This window comes from Perca flavescens, chromosome 3 (assembly GCF_004354835.1).
Source record: "Perca flavescens isolate YP-PL-M2 chromosome 3, PFLA_1.0, whole genome shotgun sequence".
NCBI lineage: Eukaryota > Metazoa > Chordata > Actinopteri > Perciformes > Percidae > Perca > Perca flavescens.
In genome coordinates this window covers 16,287,877-16,314,791 of record NC_041333.1, presented here as the reverse complement: position 1 = coordinate 16,314,791, position 26,915 = coordinate 16,287,877, and the positions used below count along the sequence as shown (strand labels likewise).

At 37.5% G+C, this 26,915-nt stretch overlaps 1 protein-coding gene across 2 annotated transcripts in view; it reads right to left on the bottom strand.

Annotated features, from left to right (window-relative positions):
• prkd2 (protein kinase D2) overlaps nucleotides 1–18,494 on the bottom strand; it is a 46,177-nt gene extending 27,683 nt beyond the window's left edge. Inside the window, exons 1-2 of one of the 2 annotated variants that reach the window (XM_028573679.1) lie at nucleotides 18,429–18,494; nucleotides 14,096–14,871 (exon numbers count right to left, since the gene is read on the bottom strand). In XM_028573679.1, coding sequence (XP_028429480.1) covers nucleotides 14,096–14,422 — 327 coding nt within the window. In that variant the 5' untranslated portion in view covers nucleotides 14,423–14,871; nucleotides 18,429–18,494. Of the gene's footprint in view, nucleotides 1–14,095; nucleotides 14,872–15,773; nucleotides 15,841–18,428 lie in introns of those variants that run through there. The other variant, XM_028573678.1, reaches the window with a different exon arrangement.
• Nucleotides 18,495–26,915: the final 8,421 nt, after the last annotated feature.

The following is a 26,915-nucleotide window of genomic DNA, read 5'->3' as shown; positions in this document are numbered from 1 at the left end:
CCCTACATGACACTGTGGGGTCCCTGAGCAGCTCCTTCAGCAGCAGACTGATACACCCACGGTGTAAGAAGGAGAGGTACCGCAGGTCCTTCATCCTCCTTCGGCCGCTGTCAGACTCTACAACACCTGCACCACCCGATAATGTTTTTTCGGGTCCTGTCTCAATCACCCACCACTCAGCATGGCTCTATGTATATATTTGTTATTATCTGTATTTATATTTTTCCATCTGTATTTATATTTTTTCCATTCCAAGTACTACTTTTTCAATATTATTTATATTATGGTCACACTTAAATATAATTTATATTATGGTTAATTACTTTTGCTGTTATGTAATTACATATTTTTCAATCTAATTTCACGTCAATTACTTACTTACATTACAGTATTTTTTTGCACTATGGCCACCTCACTTTACTTTACTTAAATACTTTTTATATAATGCCACTTTACATTCATTCAGTGTTTTTTGCACATTGTCTGTTGCTTGCCTGCTTGTTTGGTTGTTTGTTGGTTTGTTTTTATTGTGGAAAAACTGCTGCTGTAATAAGTGAATTTCCCCATTGTGGGATGAATAAAGTATTATCTATGTACCAGAGCTGTATAGTAACGAAATATAACAACTTCACTACTGTACTTAAAGGGAAATTTCACCGCTGGAAAGCTGAATATATCTTTAAATTGGGTCACTTATGTAGTAGAAATGTGAAGAAAAAAATTGAAATTGGTGCCTTCTAGGCCAAGATAAGACAGAAAATGCCAAATCCCAGAATGCACTTGCTTTGCTGCTGTATGAGGCCACTCCCAAGCCACGCCTGCCCTTTACAGACAGACAGTGAGACGATAAACTCAACAAGTGTGTTTTATTGTCATTTCAACCATATACACAAAAAAACTTTTCACCGTGGCTCAAGTGGTGTTACACATTTAAAACATGCTTTTTTTTTTGGCCACAGCTGATACATTATCCGCACTTCTTTCAGCAGATTGATTGATAGCTCCAGAGTGAACAGAACTGTGTCCAAGGCAACGCTCTGCTATGCATGGCAACGGTGTGTTATCCTTAGCAGCGGTCTGTTATCAAGAAATAACAGACCGCATTCTAGATTAGAATTCAACCAAGCCATGTAATAAAAGAAGGCTAACACATAGCTACTAGCATTAGCTCTTGGTGGGCTGTGGTATAAACATCGAGTATAAACACAGCCGTACATTTGCGTGGGATGTAGCTAGAATTGTCGGCATTTTACAGTCACAAACTCCACCAGCAGTTAGCAGTTAGTTGGATACAAATCACCCCATTTCTGCAACAGGCAGTCCGGGGTAACACAGCCCACCTCCACTAGTAGTCTTACCCGGTGACAGCAGGCTGGATTGTCCACAGCAATATTTCCACAACAACAAAAACACAGCACAGCCGTATCTGAACTTGCGTTGGGAGTTTCGTTGAAGTCGGATGTAGTCCAGTTTGTTTAATGAGCGGACACTTGCAAGCACGATTGGTGAACAGATGGCTGGCTAGCGTTAGCTTTCCACCGGCACACTCGTTCAACGCTCCCCACTGATGAGGTCCCTTTACCGGCCACAGGAATCGAGCACCACCGTATTGCATCCGTAATGAAGTGTCCTGCATATTCTCCAATGTGTTCCAATGTATCCCGGTGGTACACGTGTGTGGTAGTTTGAATGCACATAATTGTTGTTCTAAAATTTCCAAGACTGTATGGCTGCAGCCTGGAGCGTCCCATATCATGCCGTCCCGTCTACTTTTCAAAATAAAAGCTTGCGTCCCAAAATTTCCGTCGGGATGAACAGTTTCTGCTCCTGCTGAGAAGCTAAGCGAGGATTCAAGATGGCTGACACTCGTTTTTTCCTCGGCAATCTCCGGAAGTGGCTCCTAATACACAATGAATACAGGCTGTAGTCTTTTGCCTCTGGGCAAAAAAGCCTCAGATGACGCAAAAATCATCATTTTGCGTCATCTGAGGTTTTTTTCCAGACCCTCAATACAGAGATCTCCCCTCTCAGGGGGACATGAGGGAGGGAAGCATGGTCATTCAAAAATACTACCGGGGTTCTACTGATACAAAGCTTAATGCTAATCGGTGAAGTTTCCCTTTAAGTACTAAAAAGCTGTATCTGTACTCTACTGGAGTATTATTTTTTCTCTCCTACTTCCACTTTTACTTGAGTACATATTTTCGATGAGTTTAATACTTTTACTCTTGTGAGTGCCTCACGCTACGGAGACCGTGTAGGTTACAGTGTGTTTAGTTACGGCTACGTTGGTTACGTACGACGAGTTACGTAAGAAATCCCCGAGATCGCGTCGTGTTTCTTTTCATTAGCCTACAGTTGCCCATTCAGAAGTCAGAGACGATGTAAGTTTGTACTCTATTTATCTATTGTTGCAGAAGAGTAATCTATTCCTGAGTTGTTTCATTCTGCAGGGAGTCCTTAATGTTAACCGTTGGACCCTGTGATGCTGATCTGATCTGAATGATCTGATTTTACTAGCTTGCTAACTTTCCAGCATAGATATAAACACTTTTACTTTTACTTTTAGTACATGAGTAGTACATTTTAAAATAAACTACTTGCAATACTTAAGTACAAAAAAGATGAATATTTTAGTACTTCCACTTAAGTGGGGGTGCTTAAAGAGCACTTCAACTTCTACTCAAGTCACTTTTTTAATAGAGCACTTGTACTTTTCAAGTATGGGTCTCTAGTACTTTATACACCTCTGAACTTAATTAATAAATTGTCGCCGCAGAACTGACAGAAATTAATGTTTTTATAAACAGTGACAATCATGTTGAAATAGGAGGAAAGCAGGGCAACCTAACTTCTCTGCATGACTGCTCAGGAATTATACTGTGACGATCCAGTCTCCCAAGCATCTGTCTCTGTTTTGAGTCATATCACATCAGAAAAATTCCCTGTATTGGTAATGGTGCCTTCAGATCTAACGGAACCAACAACAATAAGCAAATTAGCTATAATTATAGAAACTGAGAAAGACTTATGAAAACACAGGTGCTTCAGAGGCCTGTGGTGACATCCTGCTACGGTTACATATTACGATACTTTATTCCAGATATAAAAGACACTTTTTTCGGCACACCAACTCACTGATTCGCTCTGCCCTTCATCCCTTTACTGCCAAGGTTAATAATCATCTACTACTTGATGGATTAACAAATCTAACTTAACAAGATTAAACCACAAAGGCTTGGCCATGAGAACTTTCTCCATGGCCCAAGAGTGCCATGGACACACAAACATCACAATAGGCGCATTGCTGCACTCTGAGTCATCCCCCTTTTCTTTATGCCTGTTCCCCTCTTCTCTCCACATGCATTCTTTCTCTCCCTCTTTGTACTTATCTGCTCTTTCCTATGTGTGGCATGGCTTTAGATCCTAATTGAAAGAAGGGGGGGAGAGAAAATGCTGGAGGCTATACACTGAACTAGGGGTGCTCAATATATCGACTCAATATCGTTATTGCGATATCACGTTGCGCGATATTATACCGGAAGTCTTGCGATAATTACGCAATATTTTGTTTACGTTGCATCCCGCCCGACATGTAACCAAAGAGTATAGAAGCAACAAGAGGAGAAACTCAATAGAACATTGTGTTGCATTCAGTCCAAGATGGCAGAGCTGCATTCAATAGACTGTTCCATTGCTAGCTGCAGCACAACGTTCTATTGAGTTTAGCCTCTTGTTACGTCTACACTCTTTGATGCACCTCTGGAGACACTTTGGTTCTCTCACTATAACGTTAGAGTCGGTACTCACTCCGAAGAAAAACGCCGTCACTCTCTCACTTCTTCCTCGCTCTACCACACACACACCGGCTGGCTCGACGCACACACCAGCGGAGAAGTATAAACAAACATCAGCTGCGTGGAGCGCCTTATTTAGGTGCCACTTAAATGCCTGCGCTTCTTTTCCTTTTCCCAGTCAGTGTTTTTTTTTTTTTTTTGTCGTTAACAGGAATTTACTGGTGAAATAAGATATTGTTATAAGTTATTGTTATTAAATTTTTAATAAATCATTACATTTTAAATATATATATATATATATACACACATACATATATACACACACATACATTTTAAATGTATTGTTTTAGCACTGGGAAATATGAAATCTATTTTCGATGTGTTTTCCCATGACTTTGGTAATTTTACATATGTTTAAAAATATTGAAATTAATATCGATATCGAAATATTCATTATCGATATCGCAATATCACATTTTTTTCAATATCGTGCACCCCTACACTGAACTCCGTCTTATGAAAAACGTGTGGTTACATTTATGGAGCTGAGTTGTGGTCACTTCAAATTCCTGAAAATTGTAATTGTAAATCCACCATTAGCCAGACTAAATGCTTCGCTCCGTTTTTAGTCCTTGTGCTAAGATAAGCCATGCATCTTCTGGTTCTGGCTTGATATTTAATGGACAAAATAGGAGAGTGGTGTCAATTGTCTCATCTAACTCTTAGCAATTGCAATTCAAGTTCAAGAAAACTAGACTTTCACACCTCCTCTTGGCTTTGCATCTAGGCCTTAGATAATCTAGCCCATGACGAGAGACTTTCTCCAATCAGGTCATTTCAGAGAAAGAGAGAGAGAGAGAGAGAGAGAGAGAGAGAGAGAGAGAGAGAGAGAGAGAGAGAGAGAAAGAGAGAGAGAAAGAAAGAAAGAAAGAAAGAAAGAAAGAGAGAGAGAACTCCTATTGGCTGTTCTGCACATGAATTGCCTGAGCTACAAAGAGGGGAGGAGAGCTGCAGGAAAAGGGCTCACGGCATGAAACAGGGCCGAGAGTATAACGTGCTTGAAGTATTAATAGTAGTAATTGAGTTAATTAATTATTCTTATGTTGTATGTAAAGGAATTGTGATTAGTACATAACACAGAATTAAAGTCATGATGGTGAATATTCAACCCCATGTTGACAACTAAAGGCCTAACTGATGGAGACATGACTTTTCCAGTTGCTTCGTCCACTGACCAGTCTTCAATATTGATGTCATGTGTTTATCTACTGATGTAAGACTGTGGTTTTGCCCATTTCCCCTCATAACTGAGCATCCCCTGAATGCGCACACACACACACACACACACACCTCACCATGTGTCTGGGCCACACTGCACACTGTGCCCCAGACCAACCTAACCCACCCTGTTAACCATCACACTGAGCCCATTGTCTGCAGTCTTCCCAAGAACACACACACACACACTTGTTTCGGGACCTGTATCAATATAGCTCTGTAGCTTTGTTATGTCAATGTGCTTCAATATCTGCCTCACTTGAAATTATTGTTCTCTGCTGTTTAATGGCAGTCACTGTGTGCGTGCGTGTGTGCAACTGCAAACACAGGCCAACAGTTTGGACACACCTTCTCATTCAATGCGTTTTCTTTATTTTCATGACTATTTGCATTGTAGATTCTCACTGAAGGCATCAAAACTATGAATGAACACATATGGAATTATGTACTTAACAAAAAAGTGTGAAATAACTGAAAACATGTCTTATATTTTAGATTCTTCAAAGTAGCCAACCTTTGCTTTTTTTGATAACTCTGCAAATCCTTGGTGTTCTCTCAATGAGCTTCTTGAGATAGTCACCTGAAATGGTTTTCACTTCACAGGTGTGCTTTGTCAGGGTTAATTAGTGGAAGTTTTCCCCTTATTAATAAAAAAGCAAAGGGTGGCTACTTTGAGGAATCTAAAATATAAGACATGTTTTCAGTTATTTCACCCTTTTTTGTTAAGTACATAATTCCATATGTGTTCATTCATAGTTTTGATGCCTTCAGTGAGAATCTACAATGTAAATAGTCATGAAAATAAAAAGGAAACGCATTGAATGAGAAGGTGTGTCCAAACTTTTGGCCTGTACTGTTAAGTGTGCTTATCTATCCTTGATCTCCAGCGCTCCCACTCCTCTCAAAGAACCCTGTGTTGGGCAGTTTCTCTGACATGAGAAGAAATTCTCTCGAACTGGTACAAACTCTCCACATGCCACCAAATGCTGCTCAGCTCTGCGGCCCCCAATTGGATTATGGCGCAAAACCGTTTTTACCGATGCTAATCGGCAGATTAGTATCATAAGGTCTCATTTGCTAAGCGCAAGAGAACAAATGCAGGGGTCCGAGAGGCCGAATGGGCAACTGAAACCCATGAATGACAAAAACTGTTTGGTCAGGTCAGCCTTTAAGGATAATTCTGCTTTATTACAACTTTGGTCTCATTTTACTAGGTTTGGCCATCATTTCTACTGGTTATGAAAACACTGTACAAAAAATAATTGTTCTGGGAAAACGGCGACATCACTACAATGGAATCTAATTAGGCAAGACACACAAGTTGTGTCAAAAATGTCCATAACCATCCCTCATTGCACAGGAAAACAGCGTGCACTGCTAGGTCCACAAAACCATGCCAAATATGGTATGTCAAAGGTCTAGTCGAGCCAAATAAATTGTATTTATCTAGCCCAAAATCACAAAAGTGCAGTTTGTGAAATCCCTGCAACCACCTGAAGACATCTGCAGCCTCTGATTGGAGATGTGCCACAGCACAGCAGTTGTCCACTGTGTTTACCTTGATTAAAGCATGTGCAAATGACACCAGGCTGCTACAGAAAAACCCCCATGTAATAAAACTGAAATACGGATTGATGGGGTCACATAAACGGCTTCATCGACATCTTTTGTTATTTATTTCTATCATCACTGAACAAGTTTAAATGAAAAAAACACACCATCTGCCTCTGGCTGCAGATGTGTAGTGCTGTGTGTGCCGCTCTTCTTGCCACTCTGCACCAGACAACGATATGGCTTCCCGTTTGTTGAGCTGTTGTTGTCACGCATCACTGTGATTGGCACAGCTGTTTTAGAGCAATGCGCTGCTGCACATGAACCAAAATGACAGGTGTATGTTGCACTCGTTGTGCACTTGTGCTATTCAAATAGGGCCCTTAAACTCTTAGTATGACTATGGAGAAACTGCAAAAGAAAAGAAAGACAAAAGTTAATGGTGAACAGGAAGTCAGTCTAAACTGTGATGTTGAGGGTGTTTACAGCAGCTCGTTTTTAGTAATAATTACTGTTTGCCTTTTTATTCTCTTCCAAAGAAGTTTGACCAAACAAGGGGTTTGTTTCTAACCTGTATAATATACGGGATATCATGTTTGCTTGTTCGGACTTCTTTTTAGAGATGTTGTTGTGAATAGAATAAGTGAGTAGAATGATACCAGTAAAAACAATGGCCACAACTACCAACAGAAGACCCAAGACTAGATCATTTCAGGATCACAATCTCAGCTTGTGCTAAACATTCAAACCCTTTAAATCTCCATCTATCGTATCATCCCACCACCACGCCCTCTCACTCTGATACACGTCCCTTTCACTGGGCTCCGGCCAACAGTGCATGCTTTGAATAATCAAATGTCCTTGTGCGGACTAAGCTTCCCCGTGCAGCTCGCCGCCAACAGCCCGGAGACACCAGGCACGGTTAGTCATGCAAAGCTGTTCCGCTACCATGCAAATAGTAGCAAAAAGAGAGAGACACACACAGTGAGGGAGAGAGAGAGTTATGGGTAAACAGAACTAATACATGTAGCTGTGGGTCTACCCCTTTTGAAATGGAAACCATTTCCTTTATAGCAGTACGATTTTAGCAGCCTTTGTGAGGTTTGAAGCATTTGGCCAAAGCTGCTGCATTTGGTCAGCGGCTGCGTTATCGTCACTCAATCATCAAACGTCATGTTGCCTGATAAAGGCGTGGTTTGTTCTTTCACTTGTATATGCACTTGCCGGTGTCTTGCTAATTGACTGGCATTCATTCATTGACCAACAAAGGTTTGGACTGATAAGCAGAGTGTATTTGCCCAGTGGCTCCGACACATACAGGAGGCTTTTTAATAATCCAAGCAGCAAGACAAAACCCGCCCATGACATTAGATCAGTACAGTGGACGAAATTAAGGCAGCGTCCTCACCTACAGCAGCGCTGAACACAGAACTGTGTTGATTTCATACAAAACAATACGACCTTGTCTGTCACACTCAGCCTTTGTCTGGAAAATCAGGGTCAACTGTTACGTTACTTTACAGTGTGTGTGTGTGTGTGTGTGTGTGTGTGTGTGTGTGTGTGTGTAGAATACATGTGCAGGAGAGTGAGGTAAACAGGAGGTGGTGTGTATGATCCCATTCCCAGGGCCAAACTGCTTCTCCAGGGAGAGAGATAAAGAAACAGACCCTTCCAAAACGGAGGTGGAAACAATGGCCAGGGCAGGGGCTCTCAGCCACAGCTGTGTGTGTGTGTGTGTGTGTGTGTGTGTGTGTGTGTGTGTGTGTGTGTGTGTGTGTGTGTGTGTGTGTGTGTGTGTGTGTGTGTGTGTGTGTGCGTGTGTGTAGTTGCTGATATTTCTTTGTGTTTTTAACCATCATAACTAAAGAACAAAAGAAACATCTATACTCATTTATTTACACCAGTTAATAGAATCAGAGAGTTTCTCATTAGAAAAAAAATGTATTAAATTAGAAGTGCAAGTCGAACAGCGTAAATGAGTTCTCGTCAGTGTGATTCCTGCACGTCCACTGCTGGATTCAACACAGCTTGCTGGCTGCTAAATGTGTCATCACAGATTAGTCTGCAAACGTGTTGAACAATCTAGTAATGTGAACCACAGCAAACGCTGACAGGACTCAGCAGGTTCTCACACGCTGACACACAAACGTAGTAACACACCCGCTGACGTGAAGTAACACACCCACTGACTGGAGGTTGTTAGTCAGTATTGAAAGAGCAGAGTTGACACACCTTTTGGCACTAGGTGAAGGGGGGAAATAAAAAAGCCAGACATGGCCGTACAGTATGTTAACTGTATCGTTCTGTAGCTCCTTGTGTTAAGGCCTGGCATTACCTGTCACCAATGTCTAATACTGAAAAACAGGGATCATTCTAGCTGAGGTAAAGTGGGAGTACAGAATTTTTGACTCATCACTTCCTAGAAAGTCTATGCCCTCCAAACCTGTATATGTACAACCTGACAAGAGTGTGAATTTCACTATATTACAGTAACTTACTTGAAGTGTGCGCAAGATGGCAAAACAACCTACAGAAAAGGTGAGGGCAGTCGGTGGATAAGTGCAACAAAAAAAAAGGAAAGTGGATGAGTGGGAGGTGAGATGCGAGGAGGAAGAGGACGCAGAGCGTGAGAGGAAGTTGGTGATAAGCCAAGCAGAAGGGACCGGAGATGAGCAGATAAGGAGAGGAAGTACAGGATCTAAAGGGAAGGTAGAGAGGGCAAGGCACGAGGAGAGGAGAGTATTCCGTTAGCTAAATGAATTTCTCTTAATGTAGTATTTTTTCCAACATTATCATTACTCATAAAAATAGAAATACATACAAATATATACATTTTCAGGAAACATCTCACATAATATGAACAATCATTAAAACGAGAATAGAATAAGAACACTGTAGATCGGGGGAAGGTGAAATGAGAAAAAGAAATAGCAAATGGGAAAAGAAGGGGATCAGTGAGGCCTGTCCAACAAAAGAGCAAATACATCAGAGCTGCATCATGGTTGAATGGAGACAGACCTCTGGTTTCCAGGCCACACTATTAGTTCTTGTTCCATCAGGAGGAGGGGGTTGGGGCAGCTGAGGTAGGCCAGCTAAATGGGATTTTGGCAAGCACAGTTGCCAGGTATACAGCCAAGCTAGGTTTGAGAAAGGTGTGAGAAGTGTGGGGTCTGTGTTTAGGACTAAAGGTGGATTTAGATTTTTGGCCTGAGAGACTGGGCCCAATGCTCAGATCAGGGTACTATAGACCTGTAGGACGGCCATTAACATTGGTCTTGGAAGTTAAAGCCAGGGGAGCGTGTGCTCCTCCTCAGAGAAGTGTTTGGAAAAACGTGTCCATGGAACACAAGTAGGGAGCCTGTGAATAAACAGAACCAGTGACTCACCCTTTCTGGGATGGGAGAGATGACCGTGGGCGGGGGTGTGGGGTACCACACTGCCTTCAATACCCTTTTAAAACACCCCAATGTAGGCATTCATGCGTGCACACACAGTCCAACTCATGTGTCGCAATCAGTTAGCCAGAGAAGGACAAGCCATCTATTGTCCAAATCTCACACCTAAAGCTGTAGCCCCTAGCAGGGCAGGAATTCTGTATGCAGGGGATTTTGGGGATTGCCGAGTGTGGGAATAAACGTACTTTTTTGGATTTTTTTTTAAACTCAGGAAAGGACAAGGAATTAAAATTGCTCTGGACACAACTACCTAGGGACTGCATTAGTTTTACCAAAAGCAAGACTGAAATACCAGCCATTTCTTATACTGAACTTTTGAACAATAGACATTACAGACACTAAACGTCTAGTAGTTATACTTTAATCCATCCCTGAGGGGAAATTCATGCTCTAGTCTGCATTTGACCCATCATCATTACCATTTAGGAGCAGTGAACAGCTATCGTTGACTGAGGTCAGAGCCTTGGTCAAAATAAATAGCGGGAGTATCCTAATACATATCTTTTTGGATGGAAAGAAACACAGGGAGAATATGCAAACTCCACACAGAAAGACTCAATGTAATCTGCGGTTCAGTTATTAAACTATCAATCCTAATGCTTAAATACAAGTGTTATTATTGATTAAATCAACCTAGGTACTTTCAAATAACTGTTGATCCTTTTAACATTCGGTTTCTTTTCACTTTCCCTTTAAACGTCTCAACTTGGGAAAATCATCTTTTTCCACATTGTCTGATTGCATCATTCTTTATCATCTTGTTCCAGTTTTTTATTAAAGCTATACTATATTGGGCGACCAGATAGCTCAGTTGGTAGAGGCAAGCGCCCATATATATAGGTTTACTCCTCGAGGCAGCGGGCCCAGATTCGAATCCGACTTGCGGCCCTTTGCTGCAGGTCATTTCCCCTCTCTCTCCCCTTTCATGTCTTCATCTGTCCTGTCAAAAATAAAGGCCGAAAATGCCCAAAATATAATCTTAAAGAAAAATCTATACTATAATTTTTAAGGCTGCACCTGTTCATCAGATAAAAAAACATTTGTAGTATAAAGCCTCACATATTTCAGATCTTTAAAACTTTTGCAAATTCTCTTGAATTTAAAATAGGATTCTGTGAGTTTAGTCAGCGTATTGAACAGTGTCCTGACTGTCCTGTCGTTAAGAGGAGAAGATGCTGAAAAAGGAAGTGAGGAAAAACCAAACCATAAACAACATTCCTTTCTGTGTCTAAAAACACAGAAAAGGTTTCATCTAGATGGGTGTTACCATGTTAGAAACACTGAGGGATTGTGACCATTATACACAGTCTTAATGTTGCCTAGGTTGTTTATTAATTACCCTTAGTACCACTTTGCTGCATGTTAGGCCGACCTTTCTATTTCCTGCCTTACCACACACACACACACACACTTTGCCAGGACAAAAGCAGTGACACCCTCATCTGAATTGTGTTAAAATTACAGCCAGCTGATTGGTTTTAGTATTTGGAGTGACATAGGTGTTGCTGCCCTTCTTGGTACATATATAAGAGCGGTTTCTTTCTTTTTTTTTCTTTCAGGTGTAATGAAGTTAATTTCTTTCTTGCATATTTTCAAACTGATCCACTAATAAAACGTATTAAAAGAAGTCTAAATCTAAATGTAGAGACACCTATAAAAAGCCTTCAAGCAGCACTGTCTCCTTGTCACATTTCTTTCAAAAGCTTTCCATCTGTGTTTTGGTCCCATGTGATTCTGATGTACAACAACACGTGACTCACAAAAGGTAACTGGCTGGTTCATAAAGGTTCGTAAACCTGTAGTTCTTTATCTGGAACTTTGAACTTCAGGACAGCTCTAAAAAAAAGCAAGGCAAATTAAAATAAAGGCATACAAGTGTCACTGAATATGAAAAAGACAAACATAAGTGCCTCAAAACCCCAACAACAACAACAACAACCTATCTTGCATTACACAGGAGAGTTTTGGTTTGTAAAGGAAAAAACTAAAAAAAGAGGAAGAAAAGAAGATGAAGCCGAAAGTGAACTGGACAGGCCGAGAGTTGCAGCTGATGTTTACATTTTGATGACTGTAAGCAACACCTCCAACCATATCTGTTCTAATCATGTGGAAACACAGTTGGAAAACCACACTACAGTCACTGATCTCAGTCTCAGTACAGAGATCCAGCAACAGCTGAATTATCTTACTAAACGAAACCAAGTACATGCCAGAGAACCACTTACTGTATATGAGAGGGGGAAACAAAGACTGTTGTGCACAAGAACAGATTAGCAGAGTATGTAAGCTGAATGGAGAAAGCTACCAGTATTTCTTGGACGATTTGTGATTATGGGGAGTTTTGCTAAGCTGCTCTGAGCAAGCTGTGGAAATCCACTGCTCTAAACACCTACCAGCCTAATTGGCAGATAAACACATGGCCTGCTCAAACTACCACGCCAATGTAGGATAATGTTATCTCCTGCATTTGAATGGTGAAAATCTGACTTAGTGCTGGTAGTTTTCAAGTACTGTAAAGACCATATTTCCCATAACACTAATTGCTTCCTGTTGCAAAGAGGATGTCACTACTTCTCCCCACTCCAGCTCATTTTTGTTTTGAACTTTTCTTTTTTAGTTTAATAAAGAAGATATATTTGTTTGAAGTTATTATTCCTACAGGTCTTTTACTCATCCTACTACTACCACCTCCTGAGAAACCTAACTCTCAGCAGTTTGTGCTGAACCTGTAAAAACTGTAAAACACAGTTAAGAGGCTGGAAAGCTTTTGAAAGATAGCCATGTTTGTTTTTGAAATGTACACTAATGATTCAAAGTGAATTTTGATAATTATATTTTAATAAAGTTAAAATGTGGAACGCAGCAACAGCTGCAAAATGTAGAGTGGTTATAAAATATAATTCTGCTGCAGATTTAAGTTTTTATATATATATATATATATATATATATATATATATAGTGAATGTAGAAAAAAAAAGCCAAGTTGCAGAAGAGTTAAGACAATAATATGCACACACAAAAGTAAAATCCAGGCAGTAAAAGTTTATGCTTGAAACTGACTAATAATTCAAATTCTTTGGACAGCTTGAAGGCTTCAACCCGGTTAGAAGACATTTGACATCCTGGGCAATACAAAGCTATAACTTAAAAGTGATCACTGACTAGTAAAATAAATAAAGAATTCAATATAGTGCTCAGCAAAGAGACGAAAGTTGGCCTGGTGGGATCAGTTCTTTAGGCATGAGATGCAAAACCGCTGGTGGGAAGTGAAAGAGACTTTTACCCATCACAATTCACAAAGAAAGGTCACAGGCGTGGAGCACAGTGGGATTAGACTATGTCAAATGCAGATCCCATTAGATCTGCATTTGCTCATGGCTCCTCAGTTAACTGTCTGCTTAACTGATGAAAAGTTAAGGTGCTCCTCAACATTTGGATATTGACTTCCTTTTGTTTAACTGCATGTTGAGGCATGCAATAAGGTAAGAATTCATGTGAAGTGCTGTGATTATTGACCTATATTTCCTGTTTCATGTTCAGCACATGCATGAACAGCCAGATGAAAACTGTCTCAAACACTGAGGCATCAAACATCCCTCTACTAGTCTGCGGTGCTGGATGTGGCATAACAAAGCCTAATTGAACACAGTGTTCTCCTCCAACTGTGTTAGGGGAAAAAAACATTTATTGCTGTAATTAGAGTTGGGCAAAATTGTGACATTTTGCACATTTTCTGTCTGTTAAAATACTGTGTCTGCTTGCATGTTTAAACCCTTTCATTTACCCATGAGAATGGCAGAGTGTATGAAAAGCTGACACAAAAACAGAGTGAAAGATAAAGAAAGAACCCAAACGGTTCATCTGACAAACAGCTTAAAACAGATGTGAAAGTGTGGCATGAGAGCCTCGTACATAACCAGCTATCCACCTGGAGAAAGACTACGCTCAGTTTAACCTGACGAGCCACCCTTCCCACTTTGCACACATGAGCCCACACACATACGTAATTCCTACCTTGGTGTCAACAATGGAGCAGGCAATTTGTTTCACGTAGGCCAGGTCAGCACTCTGGGGCATCAGGACAGATTCTCTGGTCAGGCCTATCTGGATGATGAAGGACACCCCTGCTGGAGTGGGAGGCAGTGAGGGTATCACAGCCCCACCAGGACCATGCCCGTGTACCATGTCCATCATAGGAAAAGCACCCTGAGCGGGCATAGAGGGCATGGATATGGGCATCCCCTGCTGCATCACAGCTGAGCCTGGTGGTGAGGAGCCCCCAGGAGGAAAGAAGACCTGGGCCATGGCCCCCGAGGACATACAAGGGCTAGCGTTAGCCATTTAGAGTGTTTGTTAGCTGCCTGTAGCTCTCAACATACACACTCACAAACACACGGCCAGGTGCAGTCTACAGTTCTCAGAAAACCCACAATCATTGAAACTGTCTCAGTGGAGGAGAGAGGTGTACACACGTTGACACATGGACAGACACACACACACACAGAGCAGAGAGTCCCGGTTCCTCTGTGTCCTGTGTCCACCCCCTCCCAGTGGATCAAGGAAGAAACCCTTATCCAGGAAGTTGTGTTTTTTTTGTCTCCTTTCTGCCACTTCTTTCGTGCTCTCTCGCCTTCTGACTCCTGTTATTGTCCCGGCATGACAAGCAAGCATGAGCAATGTGTGTGTGAGAGACTCATGAACTCATCCACCTTCTTCCCTCCTTCCCTTCTCTCGTCCGAAGAAGTTGCTCTGCAGGGGAGAAAGTCCAAACTTGATTGTGAAACTCCAGGCTGTGGGAGAGAACAAACATAAACAATAGCAAACTTTCTTGTGCCTCTTCTCCAGGCTGAGTTACAAAATGGCCTCCTTAAACAGGAAACTGTGAGAATGCAGGAGAGTAAGAGACTGCACTCCTTTTACGAGTCTTGCCCTGTTTCAGTTTCAGCCCCAGTTCAGTCTTTTTTTGTGAAAAAGCACACACAGAGAAAGAACTAGAGAGAGAGAGCCGTCTGATGGTACCTCCCTCTCCCCCTCCCTCCTGCCCTCTCATCTGATCTTGCCACAGCAAGGGAGGAAGTAAAATGACTGACACAGCCTGAAGCCAATAGCCTCTCAGACAGTCCCGCCCTTTGACTCCCTGGCTTCTCCTCCTCCCTTTTCCTCTTTCTGTCTCTCTTCCTTGCTTTCGGCTTTTTGGTCTTATTTGCTCCCTCCCAACAAAGATCCTCTTACACTGCCTGAGGGGGCAGCTCCACGCTCAAAAACCCTCCCATCTCTTCTTCATCCTCCCTCTTACTGCATTAGCCTTTTCTGTCCCTCAATAAAATTCTATTTTGTGCCTTATTTTTCCATTTTAAACACATTTTCTCTTTGCATTCTTAGTAGACACACATCTGCCAGACTGCTGAACAGAACCACACCTATTGCTGAGTTGTTTTCATGCAAAGTTGACCGCAAGTTTAAATAAAATAGGGAACTTTCATGGCAAAGGGGGGTGGTACTTTCAACACACCAGGATACACAATATGCTTAAAAATGAGGCTGGGTTACCACAATCATCAGTATGACTGTGACTCTGCACCACTAATCTTATCTTACATTGCAAGCATGCAGATGAAAAATTATGACTTTTTTACCTTTGTTCATGAACACCTCCCTACATTGTAATGCAAAAACTTGTTTGTCATCTTACCTTCACATCACGCTTCTCTCTGTGAAGCCATCTCACAATTTCCTATTCAATAAAACTAATTAACCACAGGCAACTGCACTCTGCTGATGTGACAAGAAACCTTAATAACTCATCAGCTGCAAATAGCATTTGCTAGGATCTACTTTCCACCACAAGAGGGCAATGTTTGGTAGAGATGGATACTGAATAATTAATTCCTAAATAGAGATGAGGCCATAGGTCTGCTTTGTTGCTTTTTCATCTGGAGATTTGGCTTCATATTACAAATGCACATAGAACCACAGTTTAAACAAACACAATCAGGTGAAGTGTGATGATATCAATATGTTCCATTAAGGGGGGGAAATACATATCACCTGAATATGTTTATGTGTTTAGGCTGAAAGATAAATCTTACATACACAGGTGCTGGAATTATAGAGCATTTACAATGTGAAAATGTCATGATGCAATGGAGAAAAGTCTCTAAAATACACTCACCTAAAGGATTATTAGGAACACCTGTACGATTTCTCGTTAATGTAATTATCTAATCAACCAATCACATGGCAGCTGCTTCAATGCATTTAGGGGTGTGGTCCAGGTCTCGACAATCTCCTGAACTCCAAACTGAATGTCAGAATGGGAACGAAAGGTGATCTAAGCAACTTTGAGCGTGGCATGGTTGTTGGTGCCAGACGAGCTGGTTTGAGTATTTCACAATCTGCTCAGTTACTGGGATTTTCACGCACAACCATTTCTAGGGTTTACAAAGAATGGTCTGAAAAAGGAAAAACATCCAGTATGCGGCAGTCCTGTGGGCAAAAATGCCTTGTTGATGCTAGAGGTCAGAGGAGAATGGGCCCACTGATTCCAGCTGATAGAAGATCAACTTTGACTCAAATAACCACTCGTTACAACCGAGGTATGCAGCAAAGTATTTGTGAAGCCACAACACGAACAACCTTGAGGCAGATGGGCTACACCAGCAAAAGACCCCACCGGGTACCACTCATCTCCACTAAAAATAGGAAAATGAGGCAACAATTTGCACCAAAATTGGACAGTTGAAGACTTTAAAAATGTTGCCTGGTCTGATGAGTCTCGATTTCTGTTGAGACATTCAGATGATCAGAGTCAGAATTTGGCGTAAACAGAATGAGAACATGGATCCATCATGCCTCGTTACCACTGTGCAGGCTGGTGGTGGTGGTGTAATGGTGTGGGGAATGTTTTCTTGGCACACTTTAGGCCCCTTAGTACCAACTGGGCATCGTTGCCACAGCCTACCTGAGCATTGTTTCTGACCATGTCCATCCTTTTATGACCACCATGTACCCATCTGATGGCTACTCCCAGCAGGATAATGCACCATATCACAAAGCTTGAATCATTTCAAATTGGTTTCTTGAACATGACAAGGAGTTCACTGTAGTAAAATGGCCCCCACATTCACCAGATCTCAACCCAATAGAACATCTTTGGGATGTGGTGGAACGGGAGCTTTGTGCCCTGGATGTGCATCCCACAACTCTCCATCAACTGCAAGATGCTATCCTATCAATATGGACCAACATTTCTAAAGAAAGAAGGCAGTTCTGAAGGTGAAAGGGGGGTCAAACACAGTATTAGTATGGTGTTCCTAATAATCCTTTAGGTGAGTGTATATAGATAACCTACTTTTTGAGTGCAGTCAGCCACTGGGTAGCACAGTTAAAGCTGGTAGGTTGGATAATGTAATCCATTAATCTTGGTAAGAAGCTGACACAGCGCCAAAGCTGAGATGGGGCAAACTAAAGATAGGCTCTCTCAAAACCAAGTTAAAGAAATTCTTCTCAGAATCAGAATCAGAAAAGCTTTATTGCCAAGTATTTTTACATACACGAGGGATGTGTCTTGGTATCATAGGTACAGGTCACATTAAAGCATTAAAGCAACATGCACAAACACACCGAGACACACACTTCTTCGCTAGTTTCAGTTATTAAATGGGATTTTGGACAGCTGGCATCCAAATCTCCATGATGAGTTTAATCATCATGAGGAGGATTACTCAGCTTTGAAAACAGCTATAGGGTGTTGAGTGTTCATTCTTGACTTTGGAAAAAGTAGTCTGACAAAAACAAACAAAAGTATGTTTTAGGAATTTTAACAAGGTAATAGAATTTTTTGTAGAAAAACCATATCAACGGTTGGATTTGACAGATGTGAACATTTTCAGGTATGGAGGGTCTTATGAAAGAGTCTATCAAGGTGTATTATGGGCAAGTCAAGTGTGGCATCCAGCCTTTTTAGAACTTGACAAATATTAGGACTAAAAGGAAATTCCAGTCTTTGATGCACCAATTTTAACCATCATTTTTTAAACTTAAAGGAGAATTACGGCCAATTTTTACCTGAATTTTGATCGCTAGATGTCACAGAGTACTGTCAATAGGAAAAAGAAAAAGACCAAAATCAGTGCCAGCAAAGTGTAGTTGTTGCAGCTAATGGCCAGAGCTCCCAGTTAGCTAAAATGCTAGTTGTGGGGGCATGTTCTAAAGTGTGCTTTTGTGCCTCTTAACAGACAAAATGCAGTTAAAATATCTGTGCAACATGGCCCTTACGTGACAACATGATGCGTTTTCAGCTCAAGACATTGTGAAGACACCGTTGTAGTTATGAATATAACATTACCTCCACAGTGGTTGCAGCAGTCTTCATCCTCGGATTGGCATTTTTCTTCAGCCGGCCCCGTTGTGTTGTGTCTGTGTAGTCATCCTTCTCAAAATGTACGCTGCAGATGCGGTGATCTTTATCGCGTAGTACTTGTATGGGAGTTTGCACATCAAGCTGAAGTACAACTATCCACAACTGCAGTATCTCATGGTCATGGAAAGATAGACGATTAAAGTTTAGGTACTGTGTATTTTCTCATACTATTGCCACAATTCGGAAAGTGTTAGGTTTAAAAAAAATTAAAACATCGGTGATGTCTGATAAAAATGTACTTTTAGTTGAATGAACACTGTAGCTGGAGATGCACTGAATCAACCGATTGCATCACACCACACTAATCAGCATTTGGCTGCCTCACCCAAAGCCTGGCTTCTGAAGAATTAATTAGGTCATGGCTGTTATTTAGCATACTGTGGGAGACTCATTGTCCCCACAGGAAAGGTGACTGTTGTCTCTTTTTGGGGAGACACTCCCTGCAGGGCCAGACGTGATTAGAACAAAGGAAATGCAAACTCTGTAAACTTGAACAGAATCGGCACTACCATGTGAAACAACCTTTGTCTGTGACCTGGAGTAAACCTGAAATCAGAGGTGTGTCTTTAACCTGGGACAATTTCCACTCAGGGAAACACCCACAATTCCAAGGGATATAATTCTGATCCTGAGTAAGATTCGGTACTGCGAACTGTGACCCGAAAGGGGAAGCATGTTTGCAGTCCGCTGCTTACAGTGTATATGTTTTGTCTTGTCGTTTTCATGCAGTTTCATTAAACTTTTGCTTAACTTTCAATTCGACCCTAGCCTCTCTTTTCTCCTCCAGAAATCGAAGAACGCGTCTTTTAGATATTCTTAACAAAAGGCACAAATGCGAACAATTTCTTTTCCACAGTAGATCAACACACGTTAGTCTTACTCCAAGATTCTTCCCTTGTGAACACCTCCGATCTTCACTCTTCACACACTACGCTCCGATCGGCACACTACTGCTTACCATCTGCAACAACTGAATTCCCACTGTACTTCAGCGTGAGACTAGAGCTAGCCTTCAGTAACGCTATTACTGTGCAAGCCACAGGCATCATGTGGACCATTTCCATGTAGTTACATAGTCACTCATATGGTCATAACCACTACAGTGCTCAATTACCTATTTTTGAGGGGAAAATACACTTCAAACTTTCGTCGCAAATGCATGACCTCCATGATCGACTCTTCTGGGATTTTGGTGAAGCGACCGATGGAAAAAGAGGTAGGTTACAGTACAAACTTTGAATTTAAACGGTTTCTTCACGATGTCTGAGTTGAAAACGCATCACGTTGTCACGTAAGGGTAGGGTGACCAAACGTCCACTTTTTACCTACTGTCCGGGGCGTCCGGGGGGGTTTTATAAATTCATTAAAATGTCCGGTTTTCACTGTTTTTCATGGGACCATTAAGCGTGTACTTAAATTGACTGGCACTTTGTTCAACACAATACTACGAACTGAACCAGAAAACAAGTCAGTAACATTAAGTAGTGCTCACTTAAAAAATGTGAGCTAATTAAGTATTTACTTAAAAAAAGCAAGCTTGATTAACTTAAAAACCATCAGCTAATTAAGTGTCATTTACTTAAAATAGACAAGTTGTCTTCACTTAATAAGTTTAAGCTTATTGAGTGTTACTTACTCAGAATGAACAAGCTGTGTTCACTTAGAAAATATAAGTTTATTAAGTATTGTATACTCAGAACAATAAAGTTGCACTAATTTACTATTACTAAGTTCATTGAACTTACTTTTTTCAAGGCAATGAGTTTCCATACATTTTTTAAGTAAAGTCAACTTGTTAAAATTAACAGTGCAGGACTTTATCATTATTAGTATGTTATTACTCAATTCTATTAAGTTGTCTTAAGTTATGTTTTTAAGTTAATGAAGAACATGTTACACCAACTTGAAAAAATTAAGTTAGTAGAAATTTTTCTAAAACTTTGAGTATAACTACTTAATCTATTTAAGTACTTTGAACGTTCGGATTTACAATGTGTAAACTGAACCAGAAAACAAGTCAGTAGCATTAAGTAGTGCTCACTTAAAAAATGTGAGCTAATTAAGTATTTACTTAAAAAAAGCAAGCTTGATTAACTTACAAACCATGAGCTAATTAAGTGTCATTTACTTAAAATAAACAAGTTGTCTTCACTTAACAAGTATAAGCTTATTGAGTGTTACTTACTCAGAATAAACAAGCTGTGTTCACTTAAAAAAATTAAATTTATTAAGTATTGTTTACTCAGAACAATTAAGCTGCACTAATTTACCATTACTAAGTTCATTGAACTTACTTTTTTCAAGGCAATGAGTTTGCATAAATTTTTTTAAGTAAAGTCAACTTGTTAAAATTAACAGTTACTCAGTTATACTCAGAGTTATACTCAATTATACAATTATATTAAAAATGTCAGCTAATTATTTACTTAAAAAAAGCAAGCTTAATTAACTTAAAAACCATGAGCTAATTAAGTGTAATTTACTTAAAATAAACAAGTTGTCTTCACCTAATTAGTTTAAGCTTATTGAGTGTTACTTACTCAGAATAAACAAGCTGTGTTCACTTAGAAAATATAAGTTTATTAAGTATTGTTTACTCAGAACAATAAAGTTGCACTAATTTACTATTACTAAGTTCATTGAACTTACTTTTTTCAAGGCAATGAGTTTCCATACATTTTTTAAGTAAAGTGAACTTGTTAAAATTAACAGTGCAGGACTTTATCATTATTAGTATGTTATTACTCAATTCTATTAAGTTGTCTTAAGTTATGTTTTTAAGTTACTGAAGAACATGTTACACCAACTTGAAAAAATTAAGTTAGTAGAAATTTTTCTAAAACTTTGAGTATACACTACTTAATCTATTTAAGTACTTTGAACGTTCGGATTTACAGTGTGTAAACTGAACCAGAAAACAAGTCAGTAGCATTAAGTAGTGCTCACTTAAAAAATGTGAGCTAATTAAGTATTTACTTAAAAAAAGCAAGCTTGATTAACTTACAAACCATGAGCTAATTAAGTGTCATTTACTTAAAATAAACAAGTTGTCTTCACTTAACAAGTATAAGCTTATTGAGTGTTACTTACTCAGAATAAACAAGCTGTGTTCACTTAAAAAATTAAATTTATTAAGTATTGTTTACTCAGAACAATTAAGCTGCACTAATTTACCATTACTAAGTTCATTGAACTTACTTTTTTTCAAGGCAATGAGTTTGCATACATTTTTTTTTAGTAAAGTCAACTTGTTAAAATTAACAGTGCAGGACTTTATCATTATTAGTATGTTATTACTCAATTCTATTAAGTTGTCTTAAGTTATGTTTTTAAGTTAATGAAGAACATGTTACACCAACTTGAAAAAAATTAAGTTAGTAGAAATTTTTCTAAAACTTTGAGTATACACTACTTAATCTATTTAAGTACTTTGAACGTTCGGATTTACAGTGTGTAAACTGAACCAGAAAACAAGTCAGTAGCATTAAGTAGTGCTCACTTAAAAAATGTGAGCTAATTAAGTATTTACTTAAAAAAAGCAAGCTTGATTAACTTACAAACCATGAGCTAATTAAGTGTCATTTACTTAAAATAAACAAGTTGTCTTCACTTAACAAGTATAAGCTTATTGAGTGTTACTTACTCAGAATAAACAAGCTGTGTTCACTTAAAAAAAATTAAATTTATTAAGTATTGTTTACTCAGAACAATTAAGCTGCACTAATTTACCATTACTAAGTTCATTGAACTTACTTTTTCAAGGCAATGAGTTTGCATACATTTTTTTAAGTAAAGTCAACTTGTTAAAATTAACAGTGCAGGACTTTATCATTATTAGTATGTTATTACTCAATTCTATTAAGTTGTCTTAAGTTATGTTTTTAAGTTAATGAAGAACATGTTACACCAACTTGAAAAAATTAAGTTAGTAGAAATTTTTCTAAAACTTTGAGTATACACTACTTAATCTATTTAAGTACTTTGAACGTTCGGATTTACAGTGTGTAAACTGAACCAGAAAACAAGTCAGTAGCATTAAGTAGTGCTCACTTAAAAAATGTGAGCTAATTAAGTATTTACTTAAAAAAAGCAAGCTTGATTAACTTACAAACCATGAGCTAATTAAGTGTCATTTACTTAAAATAAACAAGTTGTCTTCACTTAACAAGTATAAGCTTATTGAGTGTTACTTACTCAGAATAAACAAGCTGTGTTCACTTAAAAAAATTAAATTTATTAAGTATTGTTTACTCAGAACAATTAAGCTGCACTAATTTACCATTACTAAGTTCATTGAACTTACTTTTTTCAAGGCAATGAGTTTGCATACATTTTTTAAGTAAAGTCAACTTGTTAAAATTAACAGTGCAGGACTTTATCATTATTAGTATGTTATTACTCAATTCTATTAAGTTGTCTTAAGTTATGTTTTTAAGTTAATGAAGAACATGTTACACCAACTTGAAAAAAAATTAAGTTAGTAGAAATTATTCTAAAACTTTGAGTATACACTACTTAATCTATTTAAGTACTTTGAAAGTTCGGATTTACAGTGTGTAAACTGAACCAGAAAACAAGTCAGTAGCATTAAGTAGTGCTCACTTAAAAAATGTGAGCTAATTAAGTATTTACTTAAAAAAAGCAAGCTTGATTAACTTACAAACCATGAGCTAATTAAGTGTCATTTACTTAAAATAAACAAGTTGTCTTCACTTAACAAGTATAAGCTTATTGAGTGTTACTTACTCAGAATAAACAAGCTGTGTTCACTTAAAAAAATTAAATTTATTAAGTATTGTTTACTCAGAACAATTAAGCTGCACTAATTTACCATTACTAAGTTCATTGAACTTACTTTTTTCAAGGCAATGAGTTTGCATACATTTTTTAAGTAAAGTCAACTTGTTAAAATTAACAGTGCAGGACTTTATCATTATTAGTATGTTATTACTCAATTCTATTAAGTTGTCTTAAGTTATGTTTTTAAGTTAATGAAGAACATGTTACACCAACTTGAAAAAATTAAGTTAGTAGAAATTATTCTAAAACTTTGAGTATACACTACTTAATCTATTTAAGTACTTTGAAAGTTCGGATTTACAGTGTGTAAACTGAACCAGAAAACAAGTCAGTAGCATTAAGTAGTGCTCACTTAAAAAATGTGAGCTAATTAAGTATTTACTTAAAAAAAGCAAGCTTGATTAACTTACAAACCATGAGCTAATTAAGTGTCATTTACTTAAAATAAACAAGTTGTCTTCACTTAACAAGTATAAGCTTATTGAGTGTTACTTACTCAGAATAAACAAGCTGTGTTCACTTAAAAAAATTAAATTTATTAAGTATTGTTTACTCAGAACAATTAAGCTGCACTAATTTACCATTACTAAGTTCATTGAACTTACTTTTTTCAAGGCAATGAGTTTGCATACATTTTTTAAGTAAAGTCAACTTGTTAAAATTAACAGTGCAGGACTTTATCATTATTAGTATGTTATTACTCAATTCTATTAAGTTGTCTTAAGTTATGTTTTTAAGTTAATGAAGAACATGTTACACCAACTTGAAAAAATTAAGTTAGTAGAAATTTTTCTAAAACTTTGAGTATACACTACTTAATCTATTTAAGTACTTTGAACGTTCGGATTTACAATGTGTAAACTGAACCAGAAAACAAGTCAGTAGCATTAAGTAGTGCTCACTTAAAAAATGTGAGCTAATTAAGTATTTACTTAAAAAAAGCAAGCTTGATTAACTTAAAAACCATGAGCTAATTAAGTGTCATTTACTTAAAATAGACAAGTTGTCTTCACTTAATAAGTTTAAGCTTATTGAGTGTTACTTACTCAGAATAAACAAGCTGTGTTCACTTAGAAAATATAAGTTTATTAAGTATTGTTTACTCAGAACAATAAAGTTGCACTAATTTACTATTACTAAGTTTATTGAACTTACTTTTTTCAAGGCAATGAGTTGATGTAAAGTCAACTTGTTAAAATTAACAGTGCAGGACTTTATCATTATTAGTATGTTACTCAAATCTATTAAGTTGTCTTAAGTTATGTTTTTAAGTTAATGAAGAACATGTTACACCAACTTGAAAAAATTAAGTTAGTAGAATTTTTTCTAAAACTTTGAGTATACACTACTTAAGTAAAGTCAACTTGTTAAAATTAACAGTGCAGGACTTTATCATTATTAGTATGTTATTACTCAATTCTATTAAGTTGTCTTAAGTTATGTTTTTAAGTTAATGAAGAACATGTTACACCAACTTGAAAAAATTAAGTTAGTAGAAATTATTCTAAAACTTTGAGTATACACTACTTAATCTATTTAAGTACTTTGAAAGTTCGGATTTACAGTGTGTAAACTGAACCAGAAAACAAGTCAGTAGCATTAAGTAGTGCTCACTTAAAAAATGTGAGCTAATTAAGTATTTACTTAAAAAAAGCAAGCTTGATTAACTTACAAACCATGAGCTAATTAAGTGTCATTTACTTAAAATAAACAAGTTGTCTTCACTTAACAAGTATAAGCTTATTGAGTGTTACTTACTCAGAATAAACAAGCTGTGTTCACTTAAAAAAATTAAATTTATTAAGTATTGTTTACTCAGAACAATTAAGCTGCACTAATTTACCATTACTAAGTTCATTGAACTTACTTTTTTCAAGGCAATGAGTTTGCATACATTTTTTAAGTAAAGTCAACTTGTTAAAATTAACAGTGCAGGACTTTATCATTATTAGTATGTTATTACTCAATTCTATTAAGTTGTCTTAAGTTATGTTTTTAAGTTAATGAAGAACATGTTACACCAACTTGAAAAAAAAACTTAAGTTAGTAGAAATTATTCTAAAACTTTGAGTATACACTACTTAATCTATTTAAGTACTTTGAACGTTTATTAAGTATTGTTTACGGATTTACAATGTGTAAACTGAACCAGAAAACAAGTCAGTAGCATTAAGTAGTGCTCACTTAAAAAATGTGAGCTAATTAAGTATTTACTTAAAAAAAGCAAGCTTGATTAACTTAAAAACCATGAGCTAATTAAGTGTCATTTACTTAAAATAGACAAGTTGTCTTCACTTAATAAGTTTAAGCTTATTGAGTGTTACTTACTCAGAATAAACAAGCTGTGTTCACTTAAAAAAATTAAATTTATTAAGTATTGTTTACTCAGAACAATTAAGCTGCACTAATTTACCATTACTAAGTTCATTGAACTTACTTTTTTCAAGGCAATGAGTTTGCATACATTTTTTAAGTAAAGTCAACTTGTTAAAATTAACAGTGCAGGACTTTATCATTATTAATATGTTATTACTCAATTCTATTAAGTTGTCTTAAGTTATGTTTTTAAGTTAATGAAGAACATGTTACACCAACTTGAAAAAATTAAGTTAGTAGAAATTATTCTAAAACTTTGAGTATACACTACTTAATCTATTTAAGTACTTTGAAAGTTCGGATTTACAGTGTGTAAACTGAACCAGAAAACAAGTCAGTAGCATTAAGTAGTGCTCACTTAAAAAATGTGAGCTAATTAAGTATTTACTTAAAAAAAAGCAAGCTTGATTAACTTACAAACCATGAGCTAATTAAGTGTCATTTACTTAAAATAAACAAGTTGTCTTCACTTAACAAGTATAAGCTTATTGAGTGTTACTTACTCAGAATAAACAAGCTGTGTTCACTTAAAAAAATTAAATTTATTAAGTATTGTTTACTCAGAACAATTAAGCTGCACTAATTTACCATTACTAAGTTCATTGAACTTACTTTTTTCAAGGCAATGAGTTTGCATACATTTTTTAAGTAAAGTCAACTTGTTAAAATTAACAGTGCAGGACTTTATCATTATTAGTATGTTATTACTCAATTCTATTAAGTTGTCTTGAGTTATGTTTTTAAGTTAATGAAGAACATGTTACACCAACTTGAAAAAATTAAGTTAGTAGAAATTATTCTAAAACTTTGAGTATACACTACTTAATCTATTTAAGTACTTTGAAAGTTCGGATTTACAGTGTGTAAACTGAACCAGAAAACAAGTCAGTAGCATTAAGTAGTGCTCACTTAAAAAATGTGAGCTAATTAAGTATTTACTTAAAAAAAAAAAAAAAAAGCAAGCTTGATTAACTTACAAACCATGAGCTAATTAAGTGTCATTTACTTAAAATAAACAAGTTGTCTTCACTTAACAAGTATAAGCTTATTGAGTGTTACTTACTCAGAATAAACAAGCTGTGTTCACTTAAAAAAATTAAATTTATTAAGTATTGTTTACTCAGAACAATTAAGCTGCACTAATTTACCATTACTAAGTTCATTGAACTTACTTTTTTTCAAGGCAATGAGTTTGCATACATTTTTAAGTAAAGTCAACTTGTTAAAATTAACAGT